Below are 27,464 nucleotides of genomic sequence, written 5' to 3'. Positions count from 1 at the left end.
GAGGCGGCGGCCGGCAGGCTTGAGTCAGCGGCAATCCGGTGGGCTTGAGTCAGCGGCAATCCGGTGGGCATTGAGTCAGTGGCGGACCGGCGGGTATTGAGTCAGAGGCGGACCGGCGGGCCTCGGTGAGCCACGGGAAGCGGCGTGAATAGGGGGAGCCGCCGACGGTGGGTGGGCTTTCCCCACGGACGGCGGCGTGATCTCCCGCGAACGGCGGGCTTGGGTGAGCTGCAGGCGGCAGCGTGAAAAACAGGAACAAAAAAAGAGACTTTTTAAAAACGGAAAACAAAACGAGGTGAAGGGGCGCCGCTTACTGTTTTGGTCTGGTCTTCTGTCACGGTGCACACACGAGGGAGGAACCAGGAACACGCAGACGAGGATAAAAACTCAAATAACATACTTTACTGAGGACATCAAGGCAGGGCAAGACAAGGCAGGGCAGGGCAAGATACAGACATCAACACCGGGGAGTCACGAGTAGACCAGACGAAATCTAACTGAACAGACAGGACTAATATACACAGGTAAATCATAGATAATGAGACGAACATGGCTGGACAAGAATTAACTGATGATTACATTTAACAAGGACAGGAAACAAACCAAATAAGGAAACATGAGGCGGGAACACATGACAGACACGACAGAACCCTGACAGTCGCTGTGTGAACATGCTGTTACTGTAGTTCTAGACTAAATGTGAATGTGCATTAATTCATCCCACTCGCAAAAAACTGATTTAGCATTCATCAAAATTAAATAAAACAGTGAAATGCAAACTCAGAATATGACGCAAACTGCAATAATTAAATATGTTAAACACAAATATATATAATCCCATTTTATTAACCAATGTCTTTGCTGCTGACCTTTGATGATCCAGTTCAACCATACTAATAAGCAAAAATGACTGTAGATAAACTAACAATTGTGCTTCATTGTTTTTTTATTGCTGAAGAGTGTTGAACCTTCTTATCCTGAGTTTTACTTTACAGACGTGAATTTACTTTTCCTTCACAAGATACAGGGCTTTTACATTTGTATTAATGTAATTTCTTGTATTAAAAACAATCAAGCCCTGCTCATATTTAAAAAGTAACGCAAAAGAAATGTAACACATTACTTTCCATAAAAAGTAGCTAAGTAACGTAATTAGTTACTTTTTTAGGGAGTAACGCAATATTGTAATGCATTACTTTTAAAAGTAACTTTCCCCAACACTGCTTATTGAAAACATATGTCATCAAAAATAAACATAACTGCTTCAGCATTCACATTTTCTGTATGAGTGTGTGCAGTTTACAATTGATGCAGTTAGTGGAGGGGACATGAATGAGGGGACCAGCAACCAGACTCTCCCAGCACAGCCCAAACACGGAGTCAGGGAGCTCGATGAACCCACCACAGATCCGGCATCCACACAGTGACATTCTCTGTTCTTTCTTCTTGTCTTCTCGCCGGATCACTTCTTCTGTGTAATCCACTCTGGTGCGAAGTAGGCTTCAAATTGAAGGAGAAAGATTCTGAGGCAAGAGCTATATAGCGGATCGAAAACCATTGACTATTGCAGGCAAAATAGTGCAAAGTGAGTTCTCCTAAGCGTGAAAGCTATCACATAATGTTGAGAGGCCGTCTCGAGAGGGAGCCACGTTTTGAGACCCCATAGGAAATTCTTTAAGGAACCAGCCGTGAATTAGTCTTCTGGATACATGCACCGTTCTATTATGATGGTGGAGTGAAAATAGACTAGGTGGCACTTCTTGTTGAGCGGTTGTATAAAACCCACCATAATGCAATCTCCTGTTGTTTGAATATCACTCACTGTAAACACATTACCAGGCTAACAACCAAGAACTTCATGAGATCAATTCAGACCAGTTCAGTTTGAGTGTTTCATTAATAGGAATCTATTCCAATGACGTTTCCTAAATTACTAAAGCTCACCTAACCATGTCAACTTGACAATTATTTGTTATTTCATTGTTAATCATATTTGCATGTATAGGATATTTCAGCTAAACATGTAAAATAATGCATTCAAAGTAAATGTGGTAAGAAAGAGGCTTCAGAGTAGAAATATATGAGATTGTCTATCATTGGGAAGAGATAAATGACACCGTGTGGAACGTATTACACTTTGTGCATTTATTTAAAAAAATCTGGAAAAAAGCTAATCATTAATACAGTTTAAGATACATACAGCACACACTCGTACACACTCAGTTGTTTTTGGAATCAGTATTATTAATCACTTCTTTGTGTGGCATATTTAGTACAGTAAAAAAAGGAAAACAGTATACCGAGGTCCAGTCAGTAAAGGCAGAGTCTTCACCGCATGTCCTGCTTTACACAGTATTGGTCAAGTTACAGAGGAATTTAGGAATATGTTACACTTTTAAAGGAAATAAATGCAATTCATTAAAGAACTGGTACTATGTACAGTTTTATACAATTAAAGTCCAGGCTCAGAGTGCTTTAAGACTCATGTCCTAAATACTCCAAATAAGTATTTGTATCAAACTGACCCCATCACATCATGTTAAAGATTTGTCTTTCTTCGCAAAAGTCCAGCTTTAGCTTACTAAAAACTATAAAGTACTACAAACTGAAGTATCTGCCCTTCATTTCAGTGATCATGTTTTATAGGACTAAAATCAAAAGATACAAGCCAAAAATGATGCTAATGTTAAAACTTGTGACTGTAAACTATACTTACTGGAAGGCTGTCAATATTAATACAACACTAATGGTGCTTTATCAGGGCATATCAACCTTTGGTAAACCTGAAATGCTTTCGGACAAAAAAAAAACAAAAAAAATCAATAACAGAAACACAGAGCTGATAGTCCAGTCTCAATAAACTGTACTAATATCCTAAATATCATAACAAACAGAAAACTGTCATTGAGTAATGTAATCTGACATATTTGATCAGAAACATTAAAGGGATACTTCACCCAAAAAAGAGAAATTAGCCCATGCTATATTCACTCTCAAGCCAGCCTAGGTGTATATGACTTACTTCTTTCAGACTATAGAGCTATATTTAAAAACGAGCTTTATAATGGCAGTGAATGGCTGTTATTTTTCAATAGTCCAAAAGAAGTCCAATAAAGCGCATCCATCCATAATAAAAAGTGCTAATTTTCATTTTTGGGTGAACTTTCCCTTTAAGGATTGTCCTGTATTTGTGTGCAATGTTGTTCTTAATGAATGGAATGATTTATGAAGATTACGAATGTTTGCACCTCCTCCGAAACACTCGAACATTACTCTTGACAAGAACTATTGAATCCTGTAAGCCAGAAGTAATTAAGAGCTTGAATCAGGATGAATGTCCGCACAGACAGCTATGGAAGCGTTAACAGGGTGCTGTGGAAGTGCAGAGATCAGTGAAGTCTCGGGGTTTATTTGCTGTCCGTGTCCTCGAGGGCCGAGGGGCTGCTGTCTCTCGTGGGCAGCAGGTCGTAATGACAGGGGATATGGCTGTTCTTTGGTAGGTCGTATGGATCTTGACAAAATGGCCCGTTGCAGTTGTTGTTAGAGTGTGTGTGGACAGAACTGATGGTCGGCTCTGGATAGGGAAAAACACAGGTTCGAACCGTTACTGTTATCTCACTAATTATTTATAAATACCAAAAACAGCAGTTCCTGTTCTGCAGGAAAGTCATGTCCCATCGTGGAAACGACAAGCAGCTTCAAGCATTGCGAAGCCAAAAATCAGTAATGAAGCCTGTTAAAAACTAAAATGTTTTCAAAAGATTATGGATGAGTAATTATGTAATAGTGCTACCTTTAATATGATTTTATATCCGAGGTTCTCAACCATATGAAAGAGTACTAGAATACTGTATGCTGATTTCAGGAGTTTCCCTGTTGCTTTGCTGCATTGGATGAATATGCAGAAGTGTCTCTGACCGGCCGTAGACCGGAGCATTTGCTTGCACATATCTGCTCTTATTTGCATAAAGACAAAATACTGCAAATGAGATACACACTTTCAACAATGAAAGACCCAGAACAGGCCAATAACGGCTCCAAATCATTTGTTCATGTTACAGAACCAGTATCAGGAAAAATGACTAAATAAGAGGAATGTATTGTTATTCTTTAGAATGTAGTTTTCCAGTAGTGTAGCATTAAGATCCTGTGTGAGTCAAAGGAAGGTTAGGATCTAAAGTAAGCAATAGTTTGCTGTGATTGAAGATGGAAGATGAACGCTTGGAGAGAGATTGTAGTGTGTAGTTGGGCTCAGTGCTGTTTTTTGAGCACCTGCTTAAACATGATGGGAATGTTTCCTGTAGTAAGAGATGTGCGGACGGTCAGATAAACGGTGCTTCTGCTCAGATCTTTCAGATGGAAAGTGTCATTATAAACTCTTTCTCTGGTGAGTCTGTCCTCATCTGCAGTGCCTGTACAAACAGACCGGGGTGAGAGCTGTGTGGAGACATGACGTGAACACAACAGCTGCTCTCGCTCGACTCACGATTACTCATTCTCTGCTAGCCAGGGATTTGATGTGATGCCTTCAGGTTTGTCACATCTGTGCAGCATTACTGGAGAGTTCAGGCTGTTCATACGGAGTGGATATGTAGTCCCATCAAGGAAATACTGTTCATATTAAGTACAAATAAAAACGGCTGACTGTTTTATAGGAATGTAGTTTAGAAAATAATAGTCAGTGAGTCCATTTCTAATACAGTTCATGGTAATGGTTATGACAATGTTAATGTATTTGGTCTTGGCAGAATAGATCTGCTACGCTGCTGCTGCTGTTGGTTATTTATTGCTGTAGTTGTAGATTATTGCTGCAGCTGCAAGCAAGTACAGGATCTTGCTACTGCCAGTGCATACGGCGATACGGTGCTGTGAGTATTTAAGACATACTGCTGCTGCACAAATAGCATATAAAATATAGCTGCAAGCAGCAATGATGGGGCCAATCACTACAGAAGCAAGCATGAGACCAACTGCAGCAATGAGTAATTGAAGCCATTTAGGATTATTTTATTCAAAACGGCTGAAAAATCATAAAAAAACCTTTAGTAATATGATTGAATGACTTTTCACTTTTTACCAACAGGTGGCACCATTATCAAATCGATGTGGTGTGTTCTGTGTGAGGTGACAATGGCACACACAAAGTTTGGTGTCAATATGCCAAAGCACTGCATAGATACAGCCTCAAGGGTCATTTTGACATCATGCCTCAAATTCGTTGTTGTGGTATGTGAAAACTGTTTTGTCTATCAACACGAAATCCATAACGTTTTTGTCAGCATGGTCTGAAGATGATATGATTCCATTTTGGTGAAAATCGGACCAACAGTCTAGGAGGAGGTCGAAAAAGTAGGTTTTTAAAGAAAATCAAAAGGTCAGAGAGGAAGTTTGGCTGACTATGGCAACATTGGTATCACTGTTCTCAGCACGACCCAAGGAATCTATTAATACCATTCTCATTACAATAGGCAAAATTCACAGAAAGCTATTAGTATTTATTTGACATTTCATTGTAAATTTTGACCACAAGGTGGCACTGTCTCAAAACTTTTTGAGTACTTTCAAGTCATGGTCTCCATCGTACATATAAAGTTTTGTAATGGTACAGCAATGAATTCGTAAAATATAGCATTTTATAGCATAACACTCTATTGTAATCAAAGGCAATTTCATGTTTGTTCAATTATAGCGCCACCAAGAGGCACAATCCCACCAAATTTTTTACGTGTCCTTAGAGTGTGTCAGTACATATGTGTGTCAAATTTGGTGAAAATATCTCATTTTGTTTTGGAGTTATAGACATATTTGTGTGTAAGTAGATGAAAAAATACTGACTGTTGACTTTGTTTGCATTTTTGTGCCACTTACTCAACATTTTGGCAATTGGGAATTAGTGTATAGCCGGGACATTAAGTTTTCGAATTTCCTACGATGGTTTCATGTCGATCGGTGTAACAGTTTCTAAGATATTGGCAAATGTTTTTTAACTGCTACAATGCAACACTGCACAAACCATAAGCCAAAATCTGGCAAATTTGGTATCGCTGGACACAGGAAGGATTCAGGAGTCAAAAAAGGTGACTCCCGTAAATATAAGTCAACCACACCCAAAGTTATAAGCATGTGAAAATTAGATTTTACCACTAGGTGGCACTGCTTCGAAACTTTCCAGGCTCCTTCAGGGCAACGTGCTGATGACCCATACCCAATTTTCGTAATGATACGTTAATGCGTTCGTAAAATATAGCATTTTACTACAAAATTCAACATGGTCGAAGCCCCAAATGGCTGATTTGGGAATATATGGTTCGACTCAGCATGATGCAACAAATCTAAAGAGACCATTTATATGATTTTTGGCCAAACCATTCACAAGCTATAAGCAAAAATATGCATTTTTCATATCTCCTGACCACTAGGTGGCACCGTGCCGAAACACTGCAGGTAGCCTCAGGTCATGCTTGTTATAACATACACCAAGTTTCGTCTCAATCCGTCAAACCCTTGCGGAGATATAAACTAAAGTAGGTTTTACGAACAATTGCTAAACCTTACGATATTTGAATTTTGGACTTGATTTGACTCCGCTTGAGCCAAGGATTCAGAGGAAAAAAGAATGTTCATTTTGTGGCTTATGGTTCAAAAGTTATTAACATAAAAATTAGTGAAACTTTGGACAAGTGGTGGCGCTGAGGGTTTGAGTTAGAGACTCCAAATTTGCTATGGTTAATGGTGGGAATGTCCTCTATCAGTGTGCCAAATTTTACAACGTTCCCGCAAGCGGTTCTATGGGCTGCCATAGACGCAATGGCAGAGGAAGAAGAATAATAAGAAGAACGCAAACAGATATAATATGTGCCTACGCACCTTCGATGCTTGGCCCCTAATAAGCCATAGCAGGTCTATACAGGTGGAGCTGGGGAAGGTGGAGGGTTTCAGAGGAACTTTAGAGAATGCTAAGCAGCCATTTAAATGTTTGCAACATTGGCTGAACCAATTATCTTGTGCCAAGCAGTTTAATGCTGTTATCATCATCAATTTGCATTAACGACCCACCAGCCTGAGCCATCTAGAGTTTCGTGACAGAACTTGGCATTTATTGTCAGCTTTCAATAACAAAATTGCACGGCCCACTGCTGTGGCTGGATCTGATATTCTCTTACCAACTTCATAGACGTTTTTGTTGGCAGGGCTGGAGGCGTGTATCTCAGCGTACGGCGCGTCTCTGTGAGCGGGGGACTTCATCTCCACATAGCCGCACTCCAAGCTCTTGGTCATCAGCAGAGGAGGGTCTTTGATGGTGGCGTATGGGTTCTCTGAGCTGTTGAGAGAGCTGGAGCTGGCGTGATAGGGCACACTCTTCACCAGATCTACAGACAGAGAGAAGCGGTCAGTCATCCCACTGTGTGAAGGCATTTAGTCTCCCTCAAACCTAGGGCTGGGAAAATAAATCGATGCATCGCGAATCGAGAAATGATTCCGCATCCATTCTGAGATTTTCTGAATGCATGGCGATTCTTTCTGGAGTGGATTCTGAGTTTTGAACAGCAGATGACGCTGAATGCTTTAGAAACAGCCGTATTCTGCTCGTTTCCAAATCCTTACACACACTTGAACCTAAAATAATCATCATAAAATTCGAAAAGGTTGAAGCGAATTACAAGGGTGTTCACAGTGGGCTGTGTTTACATTAATCTGGCGTCATAAAAGCATTCTGATCTGAGGTTAAATTATAGAGTCAGCCGAACGCACAAGTGCTCTTCAGCGCTCTTCTTCATCAGCATTTGAGTAGAATGCCATCTGCTGTTAAAATCTAAGGTCAGAATTCATTCCAGAGAGAATCGCCATGTATTCGGAAGATCTCAGAATCGAATGACGAATCGATCCTGCATCGATTTATCCTCGCAGCTCTACTCAAACCTGTATGCACAGCAAAAGAACATATTTTGGATCACGCAAGGGTGCAAACAACATCACACCCCACTGACATTTTTCAAAATATTGTCTTTTGTGTCCACAGAAGAAATGTACGTTTCGTGAGTAAATGAGAGAATTTTCTCTTTGCTTGCTAAATGATCATTTACCTCGCAGTGACTTTCCCATGTAACGCCTGTCAACTCCATAAGCTCCTAATGAGAGAATCAAACAGAAGTTTCAGGAGTTAAACTAAAGCAGTCCTTTTGTTGACACAGCTTTCAGCTGCGAATGCTACAAATGCTGCATGTGAAATGACAGGAAAGGCAGTCAGGAAACGAGTCACTGCACTTATTCTTCTGCCATTTTTTTGTAAACACGGGGCTAATGAACATTATCGTGTCAAATGCTTGGCTGTTGTGTTTGTTGTGATCGTGGTGGTTGGATGTCACACCGAGCTCATCGAAGGATCTTCCTTGTTTCCAGTCGGCCGGTAGAGTTCCTGTGTGATCCAGCAGGGAAAGACGTTTCCTCGGCTCAGCGTTCTTCAGGTTCACAAACAACTGATTGTTCTTTGGCTGTCAGGCAGAAGAAAATCAACAATTATAGTCAGTGTCTTTCTACAACGTTCCACATAATTCCTCAATTCTGGCCAGCTTCTGCTCCTAAAACCATGAGTCAGAATTTTGGATTCTTGATTAAATAAAGCCTGCGGTCAACATTCTATTTTCGTGTATATTTTGTATAAAATGACACATTTTTCTCCAAAATAATTTAAAAAATGCTTCTAACAACACATATGCAAGGGAGTGAGTGTAAAAGCTCTATTCAGCAGCAGTATCTCGTAAACAGCCCAGAATATTAGTCCTTTATTCCCAGAGCTGTTTGTTGGTAGAGTAGCACCTTTCCATAGGGCAGGTTGTTAGCGTGAGGCGGGCTGCTGCACTGGGTCAGTGTGTGGTAGCTGGGGTTGGAGAAATAGTTACTGTTGGGAAGGACGTCAGTCTGCGGGAGCACCTCTACAAACAGGAAACACATCACACACACGTCTCCTCATAAGAGTTACACAGGAAATCATGAGAATGAGAAGGAATGTCATCGTGATGCTGACCTGCGATGGCGTAATCGGTGTTGGCCCTCAAGGTAGGTGTGTATGTGACGGCAGGCATCGTGGATTCTTTGCCTTTCTGTTTCTTGCGGTAAATGATGAAGAGGAGGAGGAGGATGAGTACGAGGAGCACCAGAACGATGATTCCTGCGATCGCACCGATCTGATAAGAGTCCACAGGCACAGCGGCGCTCGTCAAGCTGTTGAGATTCCCTACGATGATCACGCCGGCTGAGAAAGACGGCAAACTTCAGTCACACAGTCAAAGAGTAACGCGAGAGAATCCCACTGAGAGAAACCTCACGGTACATCCATTTGCCGGAACCAGAGGGAAGCATCTACACTGGACATACTGTGCCTTGCAAAAGTATTCATACCCCTTCATTTTCAGGTTTCTCCAGAAATATTTGATTGGGTTTAAGGTAAACCTTCTGCCTGTCTGAGGTTCTGAATGCTCTGGACTGGGTTTTCATTAAGGCTATCTCAATATTTTGGTGCATTGAGCTTTTCTTCTATTCTGACGAGTCCCTCAGTCCCTGCCGCTGAAAAACAGGCTGCTGCCAGCACACTTCACTGTTGGGATGGTACTCTGCAGGAGATGAGCAATGGAGACTACATGCTTCTGTGAACTTTCAATGCAGTAGAATTTTTTCTGAACTCTTCCCCAGAAGTGTGGCTTGACGCAATCCTGTCTCTGAGCTCTAGAGGCAGTTATTTTGACCTCAGGGCTTGGTTTTTGCTCTGATATGCATTATCAGCTGTTAGACCTTTTATTAAGACATGTGCCTTTCCAAATCATACCCACTCAATTGAATTTGCCACATCTACAAGCATGAATACTCATTGAGTTAAATTTCAAGTGTCCCAGAAATAGAATAATTTTATAATTTTTTTCTAATAAATTTGCAAAGTTGTCACAAATCTGTTTTGTGCTTTGTCATTATGGTGTATAGAGTGTAGATTGATGTGGGAAAAAAGTAATATAAAGCAGTTTAACATAAGGCTGCAATATAACAAAACGTGAAAAAATGAAGGGGTATGAATACTTTCGCAAGAAACTGTATCTATTTCTGATGTTGGGATTTTTTTGCTATTCTAAAACAGCCCGTTCATACCAATGGATACAAAGGAAACATAAAGATTCTACTTACAGCAGGTAAAATAAGTATTGAACACGTCATCATTTTAAAATTTATTACTAAAGGTGCTGTTGACATTAAATTTTCACCAGATGCCGGTAACAAGCCAAGTAATCCATACATACAAATAAAACAAAACAAATAAGTTCAGAAATTAAGTTATGTGTAATAAAATGCATTGACACAAGGAAAAAGTATTGAACACATTGTTTATTGACCAGTATTGAAAGGGAGGTGTAAAAGGCATGGAAAGCCAAGACACCAGCTGAAATCTATCAGTAATTATAAAGCAATCCTGCCGCTCGTCAGTGGAAATTAATATTAGCTGCTTCAGTCCCTACACCTACAGTACCAGGATGAAGAAGATGAAACACGGGTGGCAATGATCCCAAACACAGCCAAGCAAACTCTCAATTGGTTTCAGAGAAAGAAATTAAAGCTGCTAGAATGGTCCAGCCAATCACCTGACTTGAATCCAATAGAAAATAAGAGCTAAAGATTAGAGTTCATAGAAGAGACCACAAAACCTTCAAGATTTGAAGACAAAATCACACCTGAGCAATGCATGCCACTAGATTCTCCTACAGGAGGCGTCTTGAAGCTCTCATCACCAACAAACGCTTTTGCATGAAGTATTAAATACATTTCAGTTGTTCAGTACTTTTTCCCTGTGCCATTGCATTTTATTACACATAACTTTATTTCTGAACTTATTTGTTTTGTTTTCTTTGTATGTATGGATTACTTGGGTTGTTACCAACATCTGGTGAAAATTTAATGTCAACAGCATCTTTAGAAATATATTTACTGAGAAAAATGGTGATGTGTGGTTCAATACTTATTTTACCTGCTGTATTTAATACAACTGCAAGTGCTAATGTAAGCTTACACTGGTCACAGCGCGTGCCTTTCCAGCCGGGGTTACAGTAGCAGGTGCCAGTCATGTGATCACAGGTGGAGTTATTGAGACAGTCGCACACCTGCCGACAGCCGTATCCGTACGTAACTGCAGGACATTCTGGAAGCCAGTGGAAAACCGCAGATTAGACAGGCTGTAGCGTGTGCTTGAAAATATCAAAGGACCAGCTCTGCTTTCATACTCACTCTGTTCACAGTGGCGTCCCATGAAGCCGGTGCGGCAGGTGCACTGACCGGAGATGTGATTGCAGTCTGCGCCGTTCTCACACTGGCACGCCTGAATGCAGTCCTTACCGTAGAAGCCCAGCGGACAGCCTGCAGGACACAGCAGCACCGTGGCGTCAGTGGTGAGCGCACAGGCTAGAGGTCAGAGGTCATGAGTGGTACTCACGCTGTGTGCAGTACAGCCCCGTCCAGCCGGCCGTACACTTGCACTCGCCGTCATACGCGCTGCAGAACGCCCCGTTGTGACAGTTACAGGTGTGGATGCAGTTGGGACCCCACTGACCCGGGGGACACGCTACAGGGGAACACACATACACGTCACATTTGATCAAAAACTATGGAAGAACAGCAACAGTGTAAAAAGTACTTTACATTTAAAATAACAATGTTCAGCATCAGACTTCAGTGTCACATGACCCTTCATAAATCATTCTAATATGCTGATTTGCTGCTCAAGAAACATTATTAAGTACTTAGTTTTTGCCATTTAATAGTTTTGTGAAAACTGCTCTACCATTCAGAATTTAAGGGTTAGATTTAATATTTAATCCGTTTAATCCCAAATTTTTCTCAGACATGAAAATATGAAACGATGTGTCGTTAGTAACCCCTTGAAATAATCAACAACTATTTATTGAAATATTTATAGAAAAGTGTGTGTTTTATGGTTGGTCACAATTGTGACAAGTGGGATAATGTGTATGCTGAAATTAAATTATTTCTGCAGTCTTCAAAATTCTTATATATCTCAGTCCACTTATTAACCAATTGTAAACTGTTTCTTTACATTCTGTGGTTACTATTATACATAAAAACATGTTTACTCATTCTATGTCCACACTCAGCAAGTGAATAGTTCACACTCAACTGAATAATTGTGAATTCATATATTAATACGAGACACCTTTAAAGACAATGTGTACCAAAAATCTTTGTCATGTCTTTATGTCAACATACATACTTTACTAGCCTTTTGTTCTGATGTTTTGCCATCAGCATCTTATGGTGCAAACAGCAAACTGCTCTGGTCATGTGACAATTTGCACTAACCACTGCACATATTTAACTGAGACCCTTTATTTTTTCCATATTTGCAGAAAATGCACTAAAACACCAGTCGGTAATATTTCTAGAGCTTTATAAATGAAAACCTTCTTTACAGTCACTATTGTCACCGGTGGGATTAAATACTTTTATTTACACAAGGACTCGTTCAATTAATCAAAAGTTACAATAAAGACATATATAACGTAACAAAATATTTCCATTTCAAATTTATGGTTGAACTTTCTATTCATCAAAGAATCTTGGGGGAAAAAAATTACCATGGTTTCCACAAAAACAGTTTTACTGCATTTTTCACTAAATAAAATGCAGCCTTGGTGAGCAGAAGTAACTTCTTTCAAAAACATTTAAAAAATCACAATTGTTGTAAACTTTTGACAGGTACTGTGTATAAAACTTCAGCAGATCATGTGTGTTTCATTAATGTTTCTCTTTATGATCAGCAGGGGGCACTACAGTCCACAGACACTCAAGACCACAGACTGCTCTCATTAGAGTTACAAATGACCTGCTTCTATCATCTGATTGTGGCTGTATCTCTTTATTAGTTCTACTGGATCTTAGCGCTGCGTTCGACACTATCGACCATGGCATTCTTTTGAACAGACTAGAAAACTTTGTTGACATTAGTGGAAGTGCTTTGGCATGGTGCAAATCGTACTTATCTGACCGCCATCAGTTCGTAGCAGTGAATGAAGAGGTATCATATCGATCACAAGTGCAGTACGGAGTACCTCAAGGCTCAGTACTAGGGCCATTGCATTTCACGCTTTACATGTTACCCTTGGGAGATATTATCAGGAAACACAGTGTTAGCTTTCACTGTTATGCCGATGATAATCAGCTCTATATTTCTTTGCGGCCTGATGAAACATACAATTTGATAAACTGAATGCGTAGTTGATATAAAAACTGGATGAGTAGTCCTGTAACTGAAAAATTGACTTTGTTATTGCCCTCTTTTTCGAGCTGCTCAACAGCAGAATTGAACTTTGTTTGCATTACTGACACACTATTTTCCTGTTTAACACTGTAAAGCTGATTTGACAATCTGTATTGTATAAAGTGCTATATAAATAAAGGTGGCTTGACTTAAGTTGTTTGAAGAGGAAAAAAGCTTTGAAAAGATCTGAGGACATGCCAGACATAAGACTGTCCTACTAAACCCTCCTGACCCAGATTCAAGCCTGACAGCTGCAGAACTGTGTGTGATATGAGAGAAAGTGCGTAGGCAGCCACAATATCTTCAGACACAAAGCGAAAGGCCAACATTAAGGCTGATGATACAGGGGCAACTTTTTGAGCAATGTTTCTTGGGCACTTTCCCACTGAGAATGGTTAACAAATTATCCTATCTGGATAATTTAGATCGGTTGTGGGCCCTGTGTCTCACCTGTTTAACCGTTGACGGCAACATTGCCCAAAAAGTTGCCCCGTGTATCATCAGCTTAAGCCACCTGATGATCAGAAACCTTAAGAAACTGTTTTGTCTTCTGACGAGATGAGCTGAAGTTGGGGTGGAAACAAAATGCTGTTCTGAACCCTGAAGATTTTTTAATAAGATTCACAAAAACACAGCAAACCACTATAAAGGAGTGATTCTGTATTTTACAATGAGCCTGACATGAATCGGTGTGTAAGCCAGAATCTGACAGAGTAAGAGCTTTAGTGTTTTTTGTGTGATTGCACAGAATACTGACGCTGTGAGCAGTCGCTGCCGATCCAACCGGGGTAACACTGACACGAGCCGTCGATGGGGTTACACGTGCCGTTATTAGTGCAGGTGCAGCTCCACACGCAGTTCTTACCGAACCTGCCACTGGGACACACTGCAGACAGACAGACAGACAGACAGACAGACAGACGTCAACACCACTGTCCGCTGCCACAACCACAGGACAGATACTGGACAATGGAAATGGAAAACATTACAGAAAGAACTGAAAGAATAAATAGCATGGAGAAGACACACTCCCCATGTAAGCCAGACTATCTGACAGCTGTACTGTACAAGTGAGTGAGAGCGGCGTGTCTTGCCTTCGTTGCAGAGTGCCCCTTTGAACCCGGGCAGACAGTCACACTGGCCGGTCACGTGGTGACAGGGGCCATTGCTGTGGACGCAGTGCGGACAGGCCTGGCTACAGCGGTGGCCAAAGAAACCCGGAGAACAGACTGGGAGCACATGGGGAAAACATGAGGAGAACAGAGTGGATGAGCAAACAGACATGGCGCAGTGCGATGGGACAGACAGGCATGCGGTGTGTTGAGCACTCACTGCGCTGGCAGGTGGTTCCTCTGAATCCAGGCGCACACTCGCACGCACCCTCGTCCGGCGAACACGACGCTCCGTTCTTACAGTTACAGGACAGAGAGCAGTTGGGTCCCCAGCGGCCCTCAGCACACACACTGTCACAGTGAATACCTGTGAGAAACACACTTTACACTTTACACTGCTTCACAAAACTTCACGGTAACACTTAACATAAAGCCTCTATATATTAAGCGAAGTGAAGTGAAGTGACATACGGCCAAGTATGGTGACCCATTCGTGCTCTGCATTTAACCCATCCAACGTGCACACACACAGCAGTGAACACACACACGCACAGCAGTGAACACACACACAGCAGTGAACACACATACAGCAGTGAACACACACACAGCAGTAAACACACACACAGCAGTGAACACACACACACGTTGAAACACACACCCGGAGCAGTGGGCAGCCATTTATGCTGCGGCGCCCGGGGAGCAGTTGGGGTTCGGTGTCTTGCTCAAGGGCACCTCAGTCGTGGTATTGAGGGTGGAGAGAGCGCTGGACATTCACTCCCCCCACCTACAATCCCTGCCGGCCCGAGACTCGAACCCACAACCTTTGGATTATGAGTCCGACTCTCTAACCATTAGGCCACGACTTCCCACGACTTCCCATATTATGCATTATTTATGCCTTTTTAATGCATTTATGATCTCTTGAATAACTACAACCACCGTTATAATACATTATGAAGATTATCTATTCATTGTTAGACCTTTAGAAAGTGTAATGCATTAAAACATGACAAACCATCAGATATTATAATGCATTTACAATTATTTATGAAAAGATATAATGCATTACAATGCACATTATGAATACTTGTATAATGCATTAAACAAAAAGGCTTTAAGTGTTACCAACTTCACTTCTCTTACAGAATTCGATGTTTTGTATTGAGAACTATTATAAGTTCATGAGTTCACCTGCCCATGCATTCTTGATAAATGATAGTTAGTGAATTGGTGTGCTGACCTGAGCAAACCCCCAGACTACGAGAGTGACTAGAATGAGGTAGCTTGGAATGAGATGAGATGGGATGGTGGAGAGATGATGGAAAGCCATCGCTGGTGCAGCTCAGTGACTCGTTTACAGTTTAGTGATGCTTTTTAAAGCTCAGAATCAACTGATTCATAAAATGATTTGCTGTTTTGAAGCACTGAAAGCTACACCAGCTACACCATCTCAAAGCACTGCAGATGCAACAAAACTCAGACCAACACATAAGTGACCCTGGACCACAAAACTAGTCTTAAGTGTCAGTTTTCCAAAATTGAGATTTATGCATCATCTGAAAGCTGAATAAATAGCTTTCCATTGATGTATGGTTTGTTATGATAGGACAATATTTGTCTGAGATACAACTATTAGAAAATCTGGAATCTGAGGGAGCAAACAAATCTAAATATTGAGAAAATCTCCGTTAAAGTTGTCCAAATGAAGTTCTTAGCAATGCATATTACTAATCAAAAATGAAGTTTTGATATATTTACGGTAGGAAATTTACAAAATATCTTCATGGAACATGATCTTTACTTAATATCCTAATAATTTTTGGCATAAAAGAAAAATCTATAATTTTGACCCATACAATGTTTTTTTGGTATTGCTACAAATATACCCCAGTGACCTCAGACTGGTTTTGTGGGTCCAGGGTCACATATAATGGCACAGTTTACAAACTAATTACCAATTTTCAAGAAAGTGTCACATGTAATCTGCAAATAATTAAATTAAATACCATTAAATATGAAGTTTCTGTAAAATATGTGTTTTATTATTTTGTAGTCCTTGTTTTGTCATTAGGCACTGCTTGGCAAACTAGGACAGTTAGAAGCAATTAAGTATGCTTTTCCCTTGTGTATTATATGTGCATAAGTATTGAAATTCATTAACTTATTTAAATATGGACCTACCTTATAAAACTGACCTGAGATCAGTTAAAATCCACTAAAAAGTAAATCATGGGATCGCTAGATTAATGCCATCGAGCGGATAGCACACCGCATTTTAAAATGTTTCAATGTAACAATTTTGCCTCATTTGCGAAAATCACATACATGCATACAATCTCTGAACCACTGATTCAAACAAAAGATTCATAAATATTACAAAGCTGTTTCAAAAAGGCCCATCACTACTGATAGGACTAAATAATTAGGCTTCTCCTGAACCTATGTTTTGAACTTGCACACACACATACTGGCTCAGTGAATGAACAATTAAAGCCAATCAGAAGTCCATGCTGCAGTAAAGAGCTTGATCACCGGAAGTGGCAGAAGACGTAAGCGCAGCGCGTGCTTATAATAAGCAGAACGATATTGCGCGTTGGTGTGCTAATATAGTTATTGTTATGGTTATCATTGTTGGTGTGAACTGGTCATAACCCAGTGACCGTCAGGACAAATGATTACACACGAGTCTGGAGCTCAGTCCGAGCGCTGAAGTGGCTCTGTGCTGCCAGAACACAGACAAAAGCTCTTTGAGAGCGAGTGTGTGTTGCTAGGAGCTGGAGATCATTCTAGTGCAGCGGCCCTGAGGAAACGCCGCCGAGGGCATCAGTATGCTGCTGGAGTCCAGAACAAACCCCAGGAATGTGTGGGAGAGAACACAACACGCTGACGGGATCCTGAAGTAGTATTACTCACCCTCAAGTTGCTCCCAAGCCGTATGAGTTTAGAAGAATGTTGGTCACCAAACTATTGCTGGTCCGCATTGACTTTCAAAGCATGGAAAAAAATGACTCTGGAAGTCAATGGGGACCAGCAATAGTTTGGTTACCAGCGTTCTTCTAAATATCTTCTTTTGTAAGAAACCTACAGGTTTGGATCAACTTGAGGAAGAGTAAATGATTCATTTTCAACTGTACATTTAGCAGGATATTGCTTTTAATCATATCAATAAATAAAAACATAAATAAACATTTTTTAAATGGTCATTAAAGCTGTTATTACACACCCCGCGATCTTACGCAGGACAAGCAGTTTTGGGTGAATGGGGTGGATGGACAGCAAGGCTGTAACCACATACATATTTAGGATTCAGAGTTTATGAACAACCACCGAAAAGCCCACTAATCTGAAAACTGAGAGCTCCCAGCGAGGCTTTGGCTGATACAGCGGTGGGAAACAGCTTCTGAGAAGTGTGAGGCTCAGCTCTTTACCTGTCCATCCGGTCAGACAGCGGCAGTGTCCGGTCGAGGGGTGGCAGCCGTCTGCATGACTGCAGTCACAGCGCTCGCGACAGTCCAGCCCATACGTCCCGTCCTGCATCAACCCACAACAGCACACTTCACTCAACACTGGCTTTCCTCAGTCAGTGAACACAATATCAGAACACACTTGAGATCTCTGGCATGGAGAGCTAAAGATTATGATTACAGGTTATTGTTGTGATGCCATGTGAGTCAACGTCAAAAATATGGAAAATAATTATGCAGATGCATGTCAGAAAATCAGAATATTGTGAAAAAGTTCTCTTTTTTGTAACTTATTTCAAAAAGTGAAACTTTCATATATTTTAGATTCATTACATGTAAAGTATAACATTTCAAAAGTTTAAAAAAAAAAATTATTTTGATGATTAGAGCTTACAGCTCATGAAAGTCAAAAATCCGAATCTCAAAATATTAGAATATTTTCATTTGAGTTTCAATTAATACCCATCCCTACAGTATAACTTCAGGGTATCTCTTGTTCTTTGAAACCACAATAATGGAGAAGACTGCTGACTTGGCAATGATCCAGAACCAGAAGATGAACATTGACGTCCTCCACAAAGAGTGTAAGTCACAGAGGGTCATTACTGAAAGCTGTGGCTGTTTACAGAGTGCTGTATCAAAGCATATTAAATGCAAAGTTGACTGGAAGGAAGAATTTGGGTAGGAAGAGGTGCACAAGCAACAGGGATGACCGCAAGCTTGAGAATACTGTCAAGCAAAGCTGATTCAAACACTTGTGAGAGCTTCACAAGGAGTGGACTGAAGCTGGAGTCGGTGCATCAAGAGTCTCCACGCTCAGACGTCTTCAGGAAAAGAGCTACCAAGCCACTTCTGAACCAGAGACAACGTCAGAAGCGTCTTACCTGGGCTGTGGAGAAAAAGAACTGGACTGTAGCTCAGTGATCCAAAGTCCTCTTTTCAGATGAAAGTAAATTTTGCTTTTCATTTGGAAATCAAGGTCTGGAGTCTGGAGGAAGAGTGGAGAGGCACAGAACCCAAGCTACTTGAAGTCCATTGTGAAGTTTCCACAGTCAGAGATGATTTGGGCTGCCGTGACGTCTGCTGGTGTTGGTCCATTGTGTTTTATTAAGTCCAAAGTTAATGCAGCCGTCTACCAGGAGATTTTGGAGCACTTTATGCTTCCATCTGCTGACAAGCTTTATGGAGATGCTGATTTCCTTTTCCAGCTGGACTTTAGCACCTGCCCACACTGCCAAAACCACTTAGAAGTGGTTTGCTGACCATGACATTACTGTGCTTGATTGGCCAGCCAACATGCCTGACCTGAACCCCATATGGAATCTATGGGATATTTCCAAGAGAAAGATGAGAAACCGTGGATGCAACAATCCAGACGAGCTGAAGACTCAATAGTGCCTCAGCAGAGCCACAGGCTGATCTCATGCCATTCCTCACTGATGCTGGAGTTTGTGCTAAAGGAGCCCCGACCAAGTATTGAGTGTATTAATGAACATACTTTAAAGAACTTGAACTTTCCTGCTTTGCAAATCCTTTTTTGATTATTCTAATATTTTGAGATCCTGATTTTTGACTTGCATGAGCTGTAAGCTCTAATCATCAAAATTAAAACAAAAAAACTTTTGAAATGTTTTCCTTTACATGTAATGAATCTAAAATATATGAAAGTTTCACTTTTTGAAATAAGTAAAAAAACTATATTCTAATTTTATATATATATATATATATATATACATAGTCATTTACAAAAATAATGTATAGCTGTATAATATATGTATAGCACATAAAATACAACGGCTGACTGAGAGACGGCACATCTGATATCTTTCTCAATCAGTATCTCAATATTGTTTCTCTGTTGTTGTAGAAACTTTACTGTGTTTTTTCTTTTGAAAATTACATTTGTTGTAGTTTCCATTGACCACTATAGAAGTTTACCTAACCATTATGACTTCACTTCTGAGAACCCTGGAAAAGGGGTCCAAATGAGAAGGTGACCGAGTTGGCTTTGACTGTGTGAATGAGATCAGTATGAGGTTTGGTGTTCCTGGGCTGTTTGTGATGTTGGTGATGAGCTGACCTGACAGTGTTGATCGCAGCGCTCTCCTCTCCAGCCCGGGGTACAGGTGCACCTCCCGTCCAGAGCGCTGCAGGCTCCTCCGTTCCCGCACACACACGTCAGGTTACAGCCCAGACCCCACCAGCCGCTGGGGCAGTTAATGGAGCAGTCCACCCCGTGCCACCCTGACACCAAACACAAAACACCTTCATTTGTCTTCTGAAGAACTCGTTTCTCACGGGTTTGGAACGACATGAGGGTGAGAAAATGATGACAGAATTTTCATTTTGGGGTGATCTAAAAAGCAAATAGAAATGACAATCACTGCTGCTAACTAGGGATGGGCGATACCTCTTATTTTGTTTTCGATCCGATACCGATATTTTCAAGCCCAGTATCGTCGATATCGATACCAATACCTGTAAACTAAAATGACCTTTTAAATTATTAAACGAATATAATCAGTAATTATACTCACTTAATATTAGATTTTAAAGCCATGTTTTTTTATTTTACATTTCACAGGCCTTTTTTTGTTTACACTGTGTGGGATTACAAATTTATTAAATGTTTAATTTAGGTTCCAATACAATAGTATATAAACTGAGAAAGTTTAGTAGACTGAATTTTAGCATTTGAAGTATAAATGATGATTACCAAGTTTCCAGCAAGAGATTCCTGCCAGACCTATTTTCCTTAATGGCTCTTGGAGCCTGAGCCCCAGCCCCAGTTGTTGAATAGTTAGGCTGATTAGATGAGCATTTATACATTTGAATAGGTATGCTGATTGAATTAGGATTGGTAACACTCTAGAGTCTGGGGCGGGTTCCTAAACCTGTATACTTCATTTACATGCTTTGTTCCGAGTGTATCCACCTCTATGTAAATCCCTCCCCCTTGAAATGTATATAAACTACAATGTATACTGTTTGAGTCAGACTTGGATGACTACAGCGACTACAGCGAGTTCTCAATAAAGAGTAACTTATCCCAAAGTCTCCTCTGTCTCTGCTTTGAAGAAGGAAAAAGTTTCCAACAACTGTCAGAAATGAGATACACTAAAATTGTGTTTTAGCCCTTTACTGGGGCAGTAACCTCAAAACCTCAGTACCTTTGAGGGTACCTCATGAAAAATAAACATGGTGTTGCATATAGTAAGTACTAAAATGTATTATTATTATTATTACCATGGTAAATTTGTGGTTACTACAGTTTTACTACAAATACTGTGGTTACTGTAATAAACCCATGGTTATTTTTTTTAAAAAGCTGGCAGAATGCTGTAATCCTAAAGGTGAAACTTTAGCACATTTGTTTTCTGACAGATTTATTAACAGCAATTACAGAACATAACAGAATCCATTTGAACTTTTAACAAGAGTTTAAATTTACTTACACAAACTAGCCTATTTAAAATAAATATTACATGTACACAAAAGTAAGATTTTATAATATTTTTTAAATAAGCCTCTTGCTCACCAAGGCTGCACTTATTTGAACAAAACTACAGTAAAAACAGCAATATTGTGAAATATAACCATTAAAATAAATATTTTCTATTTTAATGTAGGCCTATTTTAAAAATGTAATTTAAAATGCATCTGTGATCAAAGCTGTATTTTCTGAATCATTATTCCAGTCTTCAGTGTCACATAATCCTTCAGAAATAAATCTAATATAATTTGCTGCTCAGAAAATATTTTTGATTATTATTGCTGCTTCATATTTGTGTATAAATCGTGATAAATTTTTTCAGAATTAATTTTATATATAGTAATAATGATATGTAATGTAATTTAATAATGTGGCAATGATTTCTTAGGATCTACTCATGCTTCTGATGCTTTTGGGAAACAGACTTATTTTAACAAACCAGCCCTGTGTCAGCAGCGAACGCTGTCTGTGATTGGTTGGTTCTGTCTTTCAGCTTTTACGTGTGTTCCAATGAGCAGGAGAAATAGATCTACCCAACACTATTGTTCGCTAATATAGTCTATTTTTCCATTTAGAAGCTTATTTTATGCACCGAGTTTCTTGATAAATAAAATTAGTGTTTTTTTTTTTTTAAATGCACTTTAGAATCGATATTTTTATGTGAGGATCGATCCTTTCGATACAACACCAGTATCGAAAGTATCAATACTTTAGGATCGATCCGCCCATCCCTACTGCTAACTCGTCTACACTGGACAGATGTGGTTCGCTTTCGAGTCTGCCGTCAGGCCAAATGCAGTGAAAGATTGTTTGCTTTGACGCGTTTGGTTTAAACAGCTCATTCACATCTTTGTACAGATATCAGAAGGATCCCAGCATATGGAACAAGTTTATAGTTTATTTTAATGGCATCCCGGATTGTGTCTGAGGATTTAGTTTTGTAATTGAGGCACCGTGTCATGGAGTCACAAAGAATCATTTGTTGAACGATGAAGCTAGATCTGACCGGTTTATTTTGATCATGTTGTCAGAACACTTATGCTATAGTGAGGGGCGTTGATCGTGTGCCCTATGTAGTGACCTTAGCCAATCATAACAGCGTCTGATTACTGACACGCCTTAAAGGACACGCCCCTTAAAAACAGCTGGTTTTAGACAGTCAGAATGAGGGCTGAAAATAAAAAATTTTCCACTTTTTTTTTTTTTGTGCAATCAACTTTATTAATATTATAAGTAAGCCTGAAGGAACATATTAAAATAATTTTAAAAAGTCCATGTCATGAGCCCTTTAACAGAGCAGGGTCTGAGGTGAATTACCTGCTTGACAGGAGCAGGATCCGTCGATGGGTGAGCAAGCGGCTGCGTTCTTACAGGAACACACTGAGCTGCAGTTGATGCCATAGGAGCCGGCGGGACAGGGAGCGGAGCAGTCTGAGCCCTGCGGTCACGGCACATGTTAGTGTTTGACTCTGTCGCACACACACACACACAGTGTTTTATGAAGCTGTACCTTGAATCCGGGTGCACAGACACACTCCCCGCTAACGCTGTGGCAGTCGGCTCCGTTCTGACAGCGGCAGACCTCCTGACACGCCTCGCCATATAAACCAGGAGCACACGTCTCGTTACAGTACAAGCCTGACCAGCCCGGGCCGCACAAACACTCGCCCGACATGGGGTGACAGCTGCGAGAGACACACACCATTCACTGCAGCTGCTGCTGTCACTAAACACAGCCCCACGCTGCAGCCATCGCCATATCTGACATTACACCATTTACTCAAGCACCTCCTCAATATTTCATATTTCAGCCATCTAACAGCACATTCGCATGTTCACTTTTGATGTCTATTACAGTTTTTTTCAGCTGCTTACACACATTTTCAAAACTTTGCTTCTTTTTTCAAAACTTTACACACAAATCTAAGAATTGCACACAAAATGCAAAATGCCTCACATCTCTTGCAAAATGAAGCACTGCATTCAAAATATTACAAACACATGTCAAAAGCCAACAGTTGCAAACACCTTTGCCATAAACAGGGGCGGCGCCCGAGAATTCTGAATGCAGGTGCTGAGGGGTGCTAGATCAATGACGGGAGCTGGGCAATTAATAGTAAATATGACCAAAACAGGTTTTTATTATTATTTTTTATATGAATAATACAATCGCTATATAGATGCATTTCAAGTGTTTATGAGGAGGGTTGGAATATTATCACGCTTAATGTAAGACATGGAGGCACCCATGCAATCCCTTGCATTTTTTTTCACTGCGGAAAGAACTTAAAATACTCTGTCATTTTTTGGATGTGCTTTCTGCCGTCTCATGCGGTTTCCGTGAATGGAGCGCATCACAACAATGAACCGGTTCACAGACATAAGAAATAAATCTATAGAAAGCTTGAAATGTCTACTATTAAACAAACAAATTCAAAGAAAAAACAACTCTTCTCTAATTATGTAGACCGTATGAAAAGGTGCATTTCTCAAGGCACATCTATTACTGTTGAGATGGCCAGTCGTCGGCATTCGGCAACTTCAACTTTGCAGCCGACACTGACTGAGAAAGCACTAGTTCCCTTTCAGGAACTCGAGCTGCATCCGAAGACGCTTAGGGAACGCCTTCAGCGTGACCGCGCTCTGAATCATCTGTACAATCAGTCCAATGGAAGGGCGAGGCATCACGGGCGGGTGATGTCACGACCAGGAAGCTATAAAGGCACGTGCGGCAGAGCCGGCTTCAGCTTTCTGTCATTCAGCAAGCGCTCTGTGTGTCTGTCAGTCCGATATTTGTTTTGTGAGTCTTATTTGGTGTTGTTTGTCAAAAAAAAAAGCACTATGTCCAAGGCCACAAGTAAATGAAAGCATAAGGGCGATCTCGGATCACGCTTCAAGCTGTGTGTTCCTCCCTGCTCTCACTACAATCACGAGCAGGGATACACACAGTTTGCGCGTAGTCTACCTGGGCGCGAAGCATGCGGAGTCGGCTTTCGAGGGAGCCGACTGCTCACACTGTGAGCGGCTTCCGCTACGCACGCTTCGCTCCCGGAGGGCTCTCTTCAAGAAGGGAGCCTTTGCGAGTGTTCCTCACGGTGCTGGCCCCGCGGCTGCCGAGGCAGAGCGGCGGCTGCACTCGTGGGGCTCGCCCGTCTTCATCCCCTCCACCTGATCCATGTGCGAGCCCCACGAGCCCCCTATCTTATAATAATATTGGAGTCAGAGTCGCGCTCCCGGGCCAAAGGCTTCTAGCAGAAGGCGGATCTGCGGATCGTCATTCTCGCTGGATAGTCTTTGGCTAAAACGTCCTGCTGCCTATGACCCAGGACTTCTGAGGGCCGGCCCCTCTGGGGAAGAGCAGCGTACATCGCATTACACGGTGCCCGTCTCTCCTCAGTGCCCTCGGGAGATCGGTCTGCCAACCCTGCCGTGGGTTGGACACGTCTCTCACCAGTTGGGGAGCGGTCATGAGTCATCTGACATGGCATATCAATTGGCTGGAGATGCTGGCCGTGTTTCAAGCACTCGAACACTTCCTCCCAGACCTAAGAGGTCACCACGTGTTGGTGCGCACCGACAACACGTCGGTGGTCTTGTACATAAACCACCAGGGAGGTCTGCAGTCGCGACCCTTGTACAAGCTGGTGCACCAGATCCTTGTGTGGTCCCAGGGCAAACTCCTCTCATTAAGAGCAGTGCACATTCCTGGGCATCTCAATGTGGGAGCAGACGTTCTGTCGAGACAGGGGCCGAGGCCCGGGGAATGGATGCTTCACCCCGAGGTGGTGAAGCAGATATGGAGAGTTTTTGGCCAGGTGGACCTGTTTGCGACTATAAAGTCAGCTCAATGTCCCCTCTGGTTCTCTCTGACTCCTCCGGCTCCTCTGGGACTGGATGCTATGGTGCAGACTTGGCCGAGGCTTCGTCTGTACGCTTTTCCCCCTATCGCTCTGCTCCCGGGAGTTCTGGCGAGAGTGCGCCGGGACGAGGTCAGTCTACTACTGGTAGCGCAGTTCTGGCCGGGCCGAGTATGGTTCTCAGACCTGATTTCTCTCCTCGACGGCACTCCATGGGAGATTCCCGTCCGGAGAGATCTCCTCTCACAGGCGGGGGGCACTATCATCCACCCTTGCCCGGAGCTGTGGAAGCTGTGGGTGTGGCCACTGAGGGGGCACAGCTCATAGCTTCCGGTCTCTCAACCGAGGTTGTCGAGACCATCCTCCAATCCAGAGCTCCCTCTACGAGGAAACTGTACGCCCTGAAGTGGACACTCTTCACTTCATGTTGCGGAGACCGCCAGCTTAACCCAGTTAACTGCCCGATTGGTACAGTTCTGGAGTTTCTGCAGGCCCGTCTCTCCGCAGGGTTAACCCACTCCACCATTAAGGTGTACGTGACGGCCATTGCGGCCTACCACGTTCCTGTCTGTGGTCAGTCAGTGGGTAGACACCCCCTAGTTACACGTTTCCTCCGCAGTGCGCTGAGGCTTCTGTCCTCCTCCCTTCAGGGAGCCCGACCAGCAGAAGCTTAAGTGAAGTGAAGTGAAGTGACATACTGCCAAGTATGGTGACCCATACTCGGAATTCGTGCTCTGCATTTAACCCATCCAACGTGCACACACACAGCAGTGAACACACACACACCGTGAACACACCCGGAGCAGTGGGCAGCCATTTATGCTGCAGCGCCCGGGGAGCAGTTGGGGGTTCGGTGTCTTGCTCAAGGGCACCTCAGTCGTGGTATTGATGGTGGAGAGAGCGCTGGACATTCACTCCCCCCACCTACAATCCCTGCCGGCCCGAGACTCGAACCCGCAACCTTTGGATTACGAGTCTGACTCTCTAACCATTAGGCCACGACTTCCTTAATTGTATGTGTCCAGTGTGAGCACTGGGCACGTACATCCACAGAGCTGCCCTGTGGAGAAAGGTGCTATGGTCCTCCTAAGAGGGGTCTTCCTGCTACTAAGCAGACCCTCAGTAGGTGGATAGTGGATGCTACTAATATTGCCTATGAGTCCTATCAGCTCCCCTCGCCGATGGGAGTCAGAGCTCACTCAACCCAAGGTGTGGCGGCCTCCAAGGCCTTCCTAGCAGGTATGTCTATGCAGGATATCTGCAACGCTGCTGGGTGGTCCACGCCCCTCACTTTTGTAAGGTTTTATGACCTCGACATTCGAGCCGCTCCGGGCTCTTCTCTCCTCTCGTCCTAGTACACACTAGGCAGGGACTTGTCAGTCTGGCGGCGTGAGTATCTCGTTCCCTAAGCGTCTTCGGACGCAGCTCAAGTTCCTGAAGGGGAACGTCTCAGGTTACGCATGTAACCATGGTTCCCCAAAGGGAACGAGATGCTGCGTCTCGAAGCCACACTTCCGGCATCCCTGCCAGCGCTTGCTTCATTCCTAGAAGCTGTAGCCGGCTCTGCCGCATGTGCCTTTATAGCTTCCTGGACGTGACGTCACCCGCCCGTGACGCCTCGCCCTTCCATTGGACTGATTGTACAGATGATTCAGAGCGCGGTCACGCTAAAGGCGTTCCCTAAGCGTCTTTGAACGCAGCGTCTCGTTCCCTTCGGGGAACCATGGTTACATGCGTAACCTGAGACGTTTATTAATAAATAATTAAAATGTCTTCTTTTTTCCTGACGCATTCTTGATCAATACTTTTGCCGGTGCTTCGCAGCAAGCTTTATGCATGCTTTTGAGCACGGAATAGGCTACGCCTAAATGCCTATATTAAATGATGGTTTAGTAGGTTATTATATTAATAAATTTAATATAAACATGCGACTAGTTGACTAGGAAAATCTTTTGTTGGGGGCAAGGCTACTTGGCACAAGGAACCGATCCAGTTTTAAAATAAAATGCTATGACATTATGAAATGTGTGACTGCAAATCACGTCACGAGTTATGCATGTGTAATGAGTCAAATGTATTTATTTTATTTCATCTTTTTATGTATGGGGGTGCTGGAGCACCTGCTAGCCCCTCCCTAGCGCCGCCCATGGCCATAATAATAATTCCTGTTAGATTTGTGTGTGTTGCATAGAGAATTGTGTGCTGTGTTTTGCAAAAAGAGTTTTA

At 42.1% G+C, this 27,464-nt stretch overlaps 1 protein-coding gene across 1 annotated transcript in view; it reads right to left on the bottom strand.

The window, feature by feature from the left end:
• Positions 1 to 2,122: 2,122 nt before the first annotated feature.
• LOC306866000 (multiple epidermal growth factor-like domains protein 10) overlaps positions 2,123 to 27,464 on the bottom strand; it is a 77,102-nt gene continuing 51,760 nt past the window's right edge. Inside the window, exons 10-25 of the mRNA XM_079410932.1 lie at positions 22,892 to 23,066; positions 22,699 to 22,819; positions 19,969 to 20,132; positions 17,853 to 17,955; positions 14,645 to 14,791; positions 14,407 to 14,541; positions 14,070 to 14,198; positions 11,471 to 11,599; positions 11,266 to 11,394; positions 11,051 to 11,179; positions 9,026 to 9,253; positions 8,818 to 8,933; positions 8,369 to 8,492; positions 8,085 to 8,129; positions 7,164 to 7,370; positions 2,123 to 3,574 (exon numbers count right to left, since the gene is read on the bottom strand). Coding sequence (XP_079267058.1) covers positions 3,408 to 3,574; positions 7,164 to 7,370; positions 8,085 to 8,129; positions 8,369 to 8,492; positions 8,818 to 8,933; positions 9,026 to 9,253; positions 11,051 to 11,179; positions 11,266 to 11,394; positions 11,471 to 11,599; positions 14,070 to 14,198; positions 14,407 to 14,541; positions 14,645 to 14,791; positions 17,853 to 17,955; positions 19,969 to 20,132; positions 22,699 to 22,819; positions 22,892 to 23,066 — 2,248 coding nt within the window. The 3' untranslated portion in view covers positions 2,123 to 3,407. The remainder of the gene's footprint in view (positions 3,575 to 7,163; positions 7,371 to 8,084; positions 8,130 to 8,368; positions 8,493 to 8,817; positions 8,934 to 9,025; positions 9,254 to 11,050; positions 11,180 to 11,265; positions 11,395 to 11,470; positions 11,600 to 14,069; positions 14,199 to 14,406; positions 14,542 to 14,644; positions 14,792 to 17,852; positions 17,956 to 19,968; positions 20,133 to 22,698; positions 22,820 to 22,891; positions 23,067 to 27,464) is intronic.

This window comes from Barbus barbus (genome assembly GCF_936440315.1).
Source record: "Barbus barbus genome assembly, chromosome: 47".
Taxonomy (NCBI): Eukaryota; Metazoa; Chordata; class Actinopteri; order Cypriniformes; family Cyprinidae; genus Barbus; species Barbus barbus.
The sequence above is the reverse complement of the archived record's forward strand: the minus strand, read 5'-3'. Positions and strand labels throughout refer to the sequence as shown.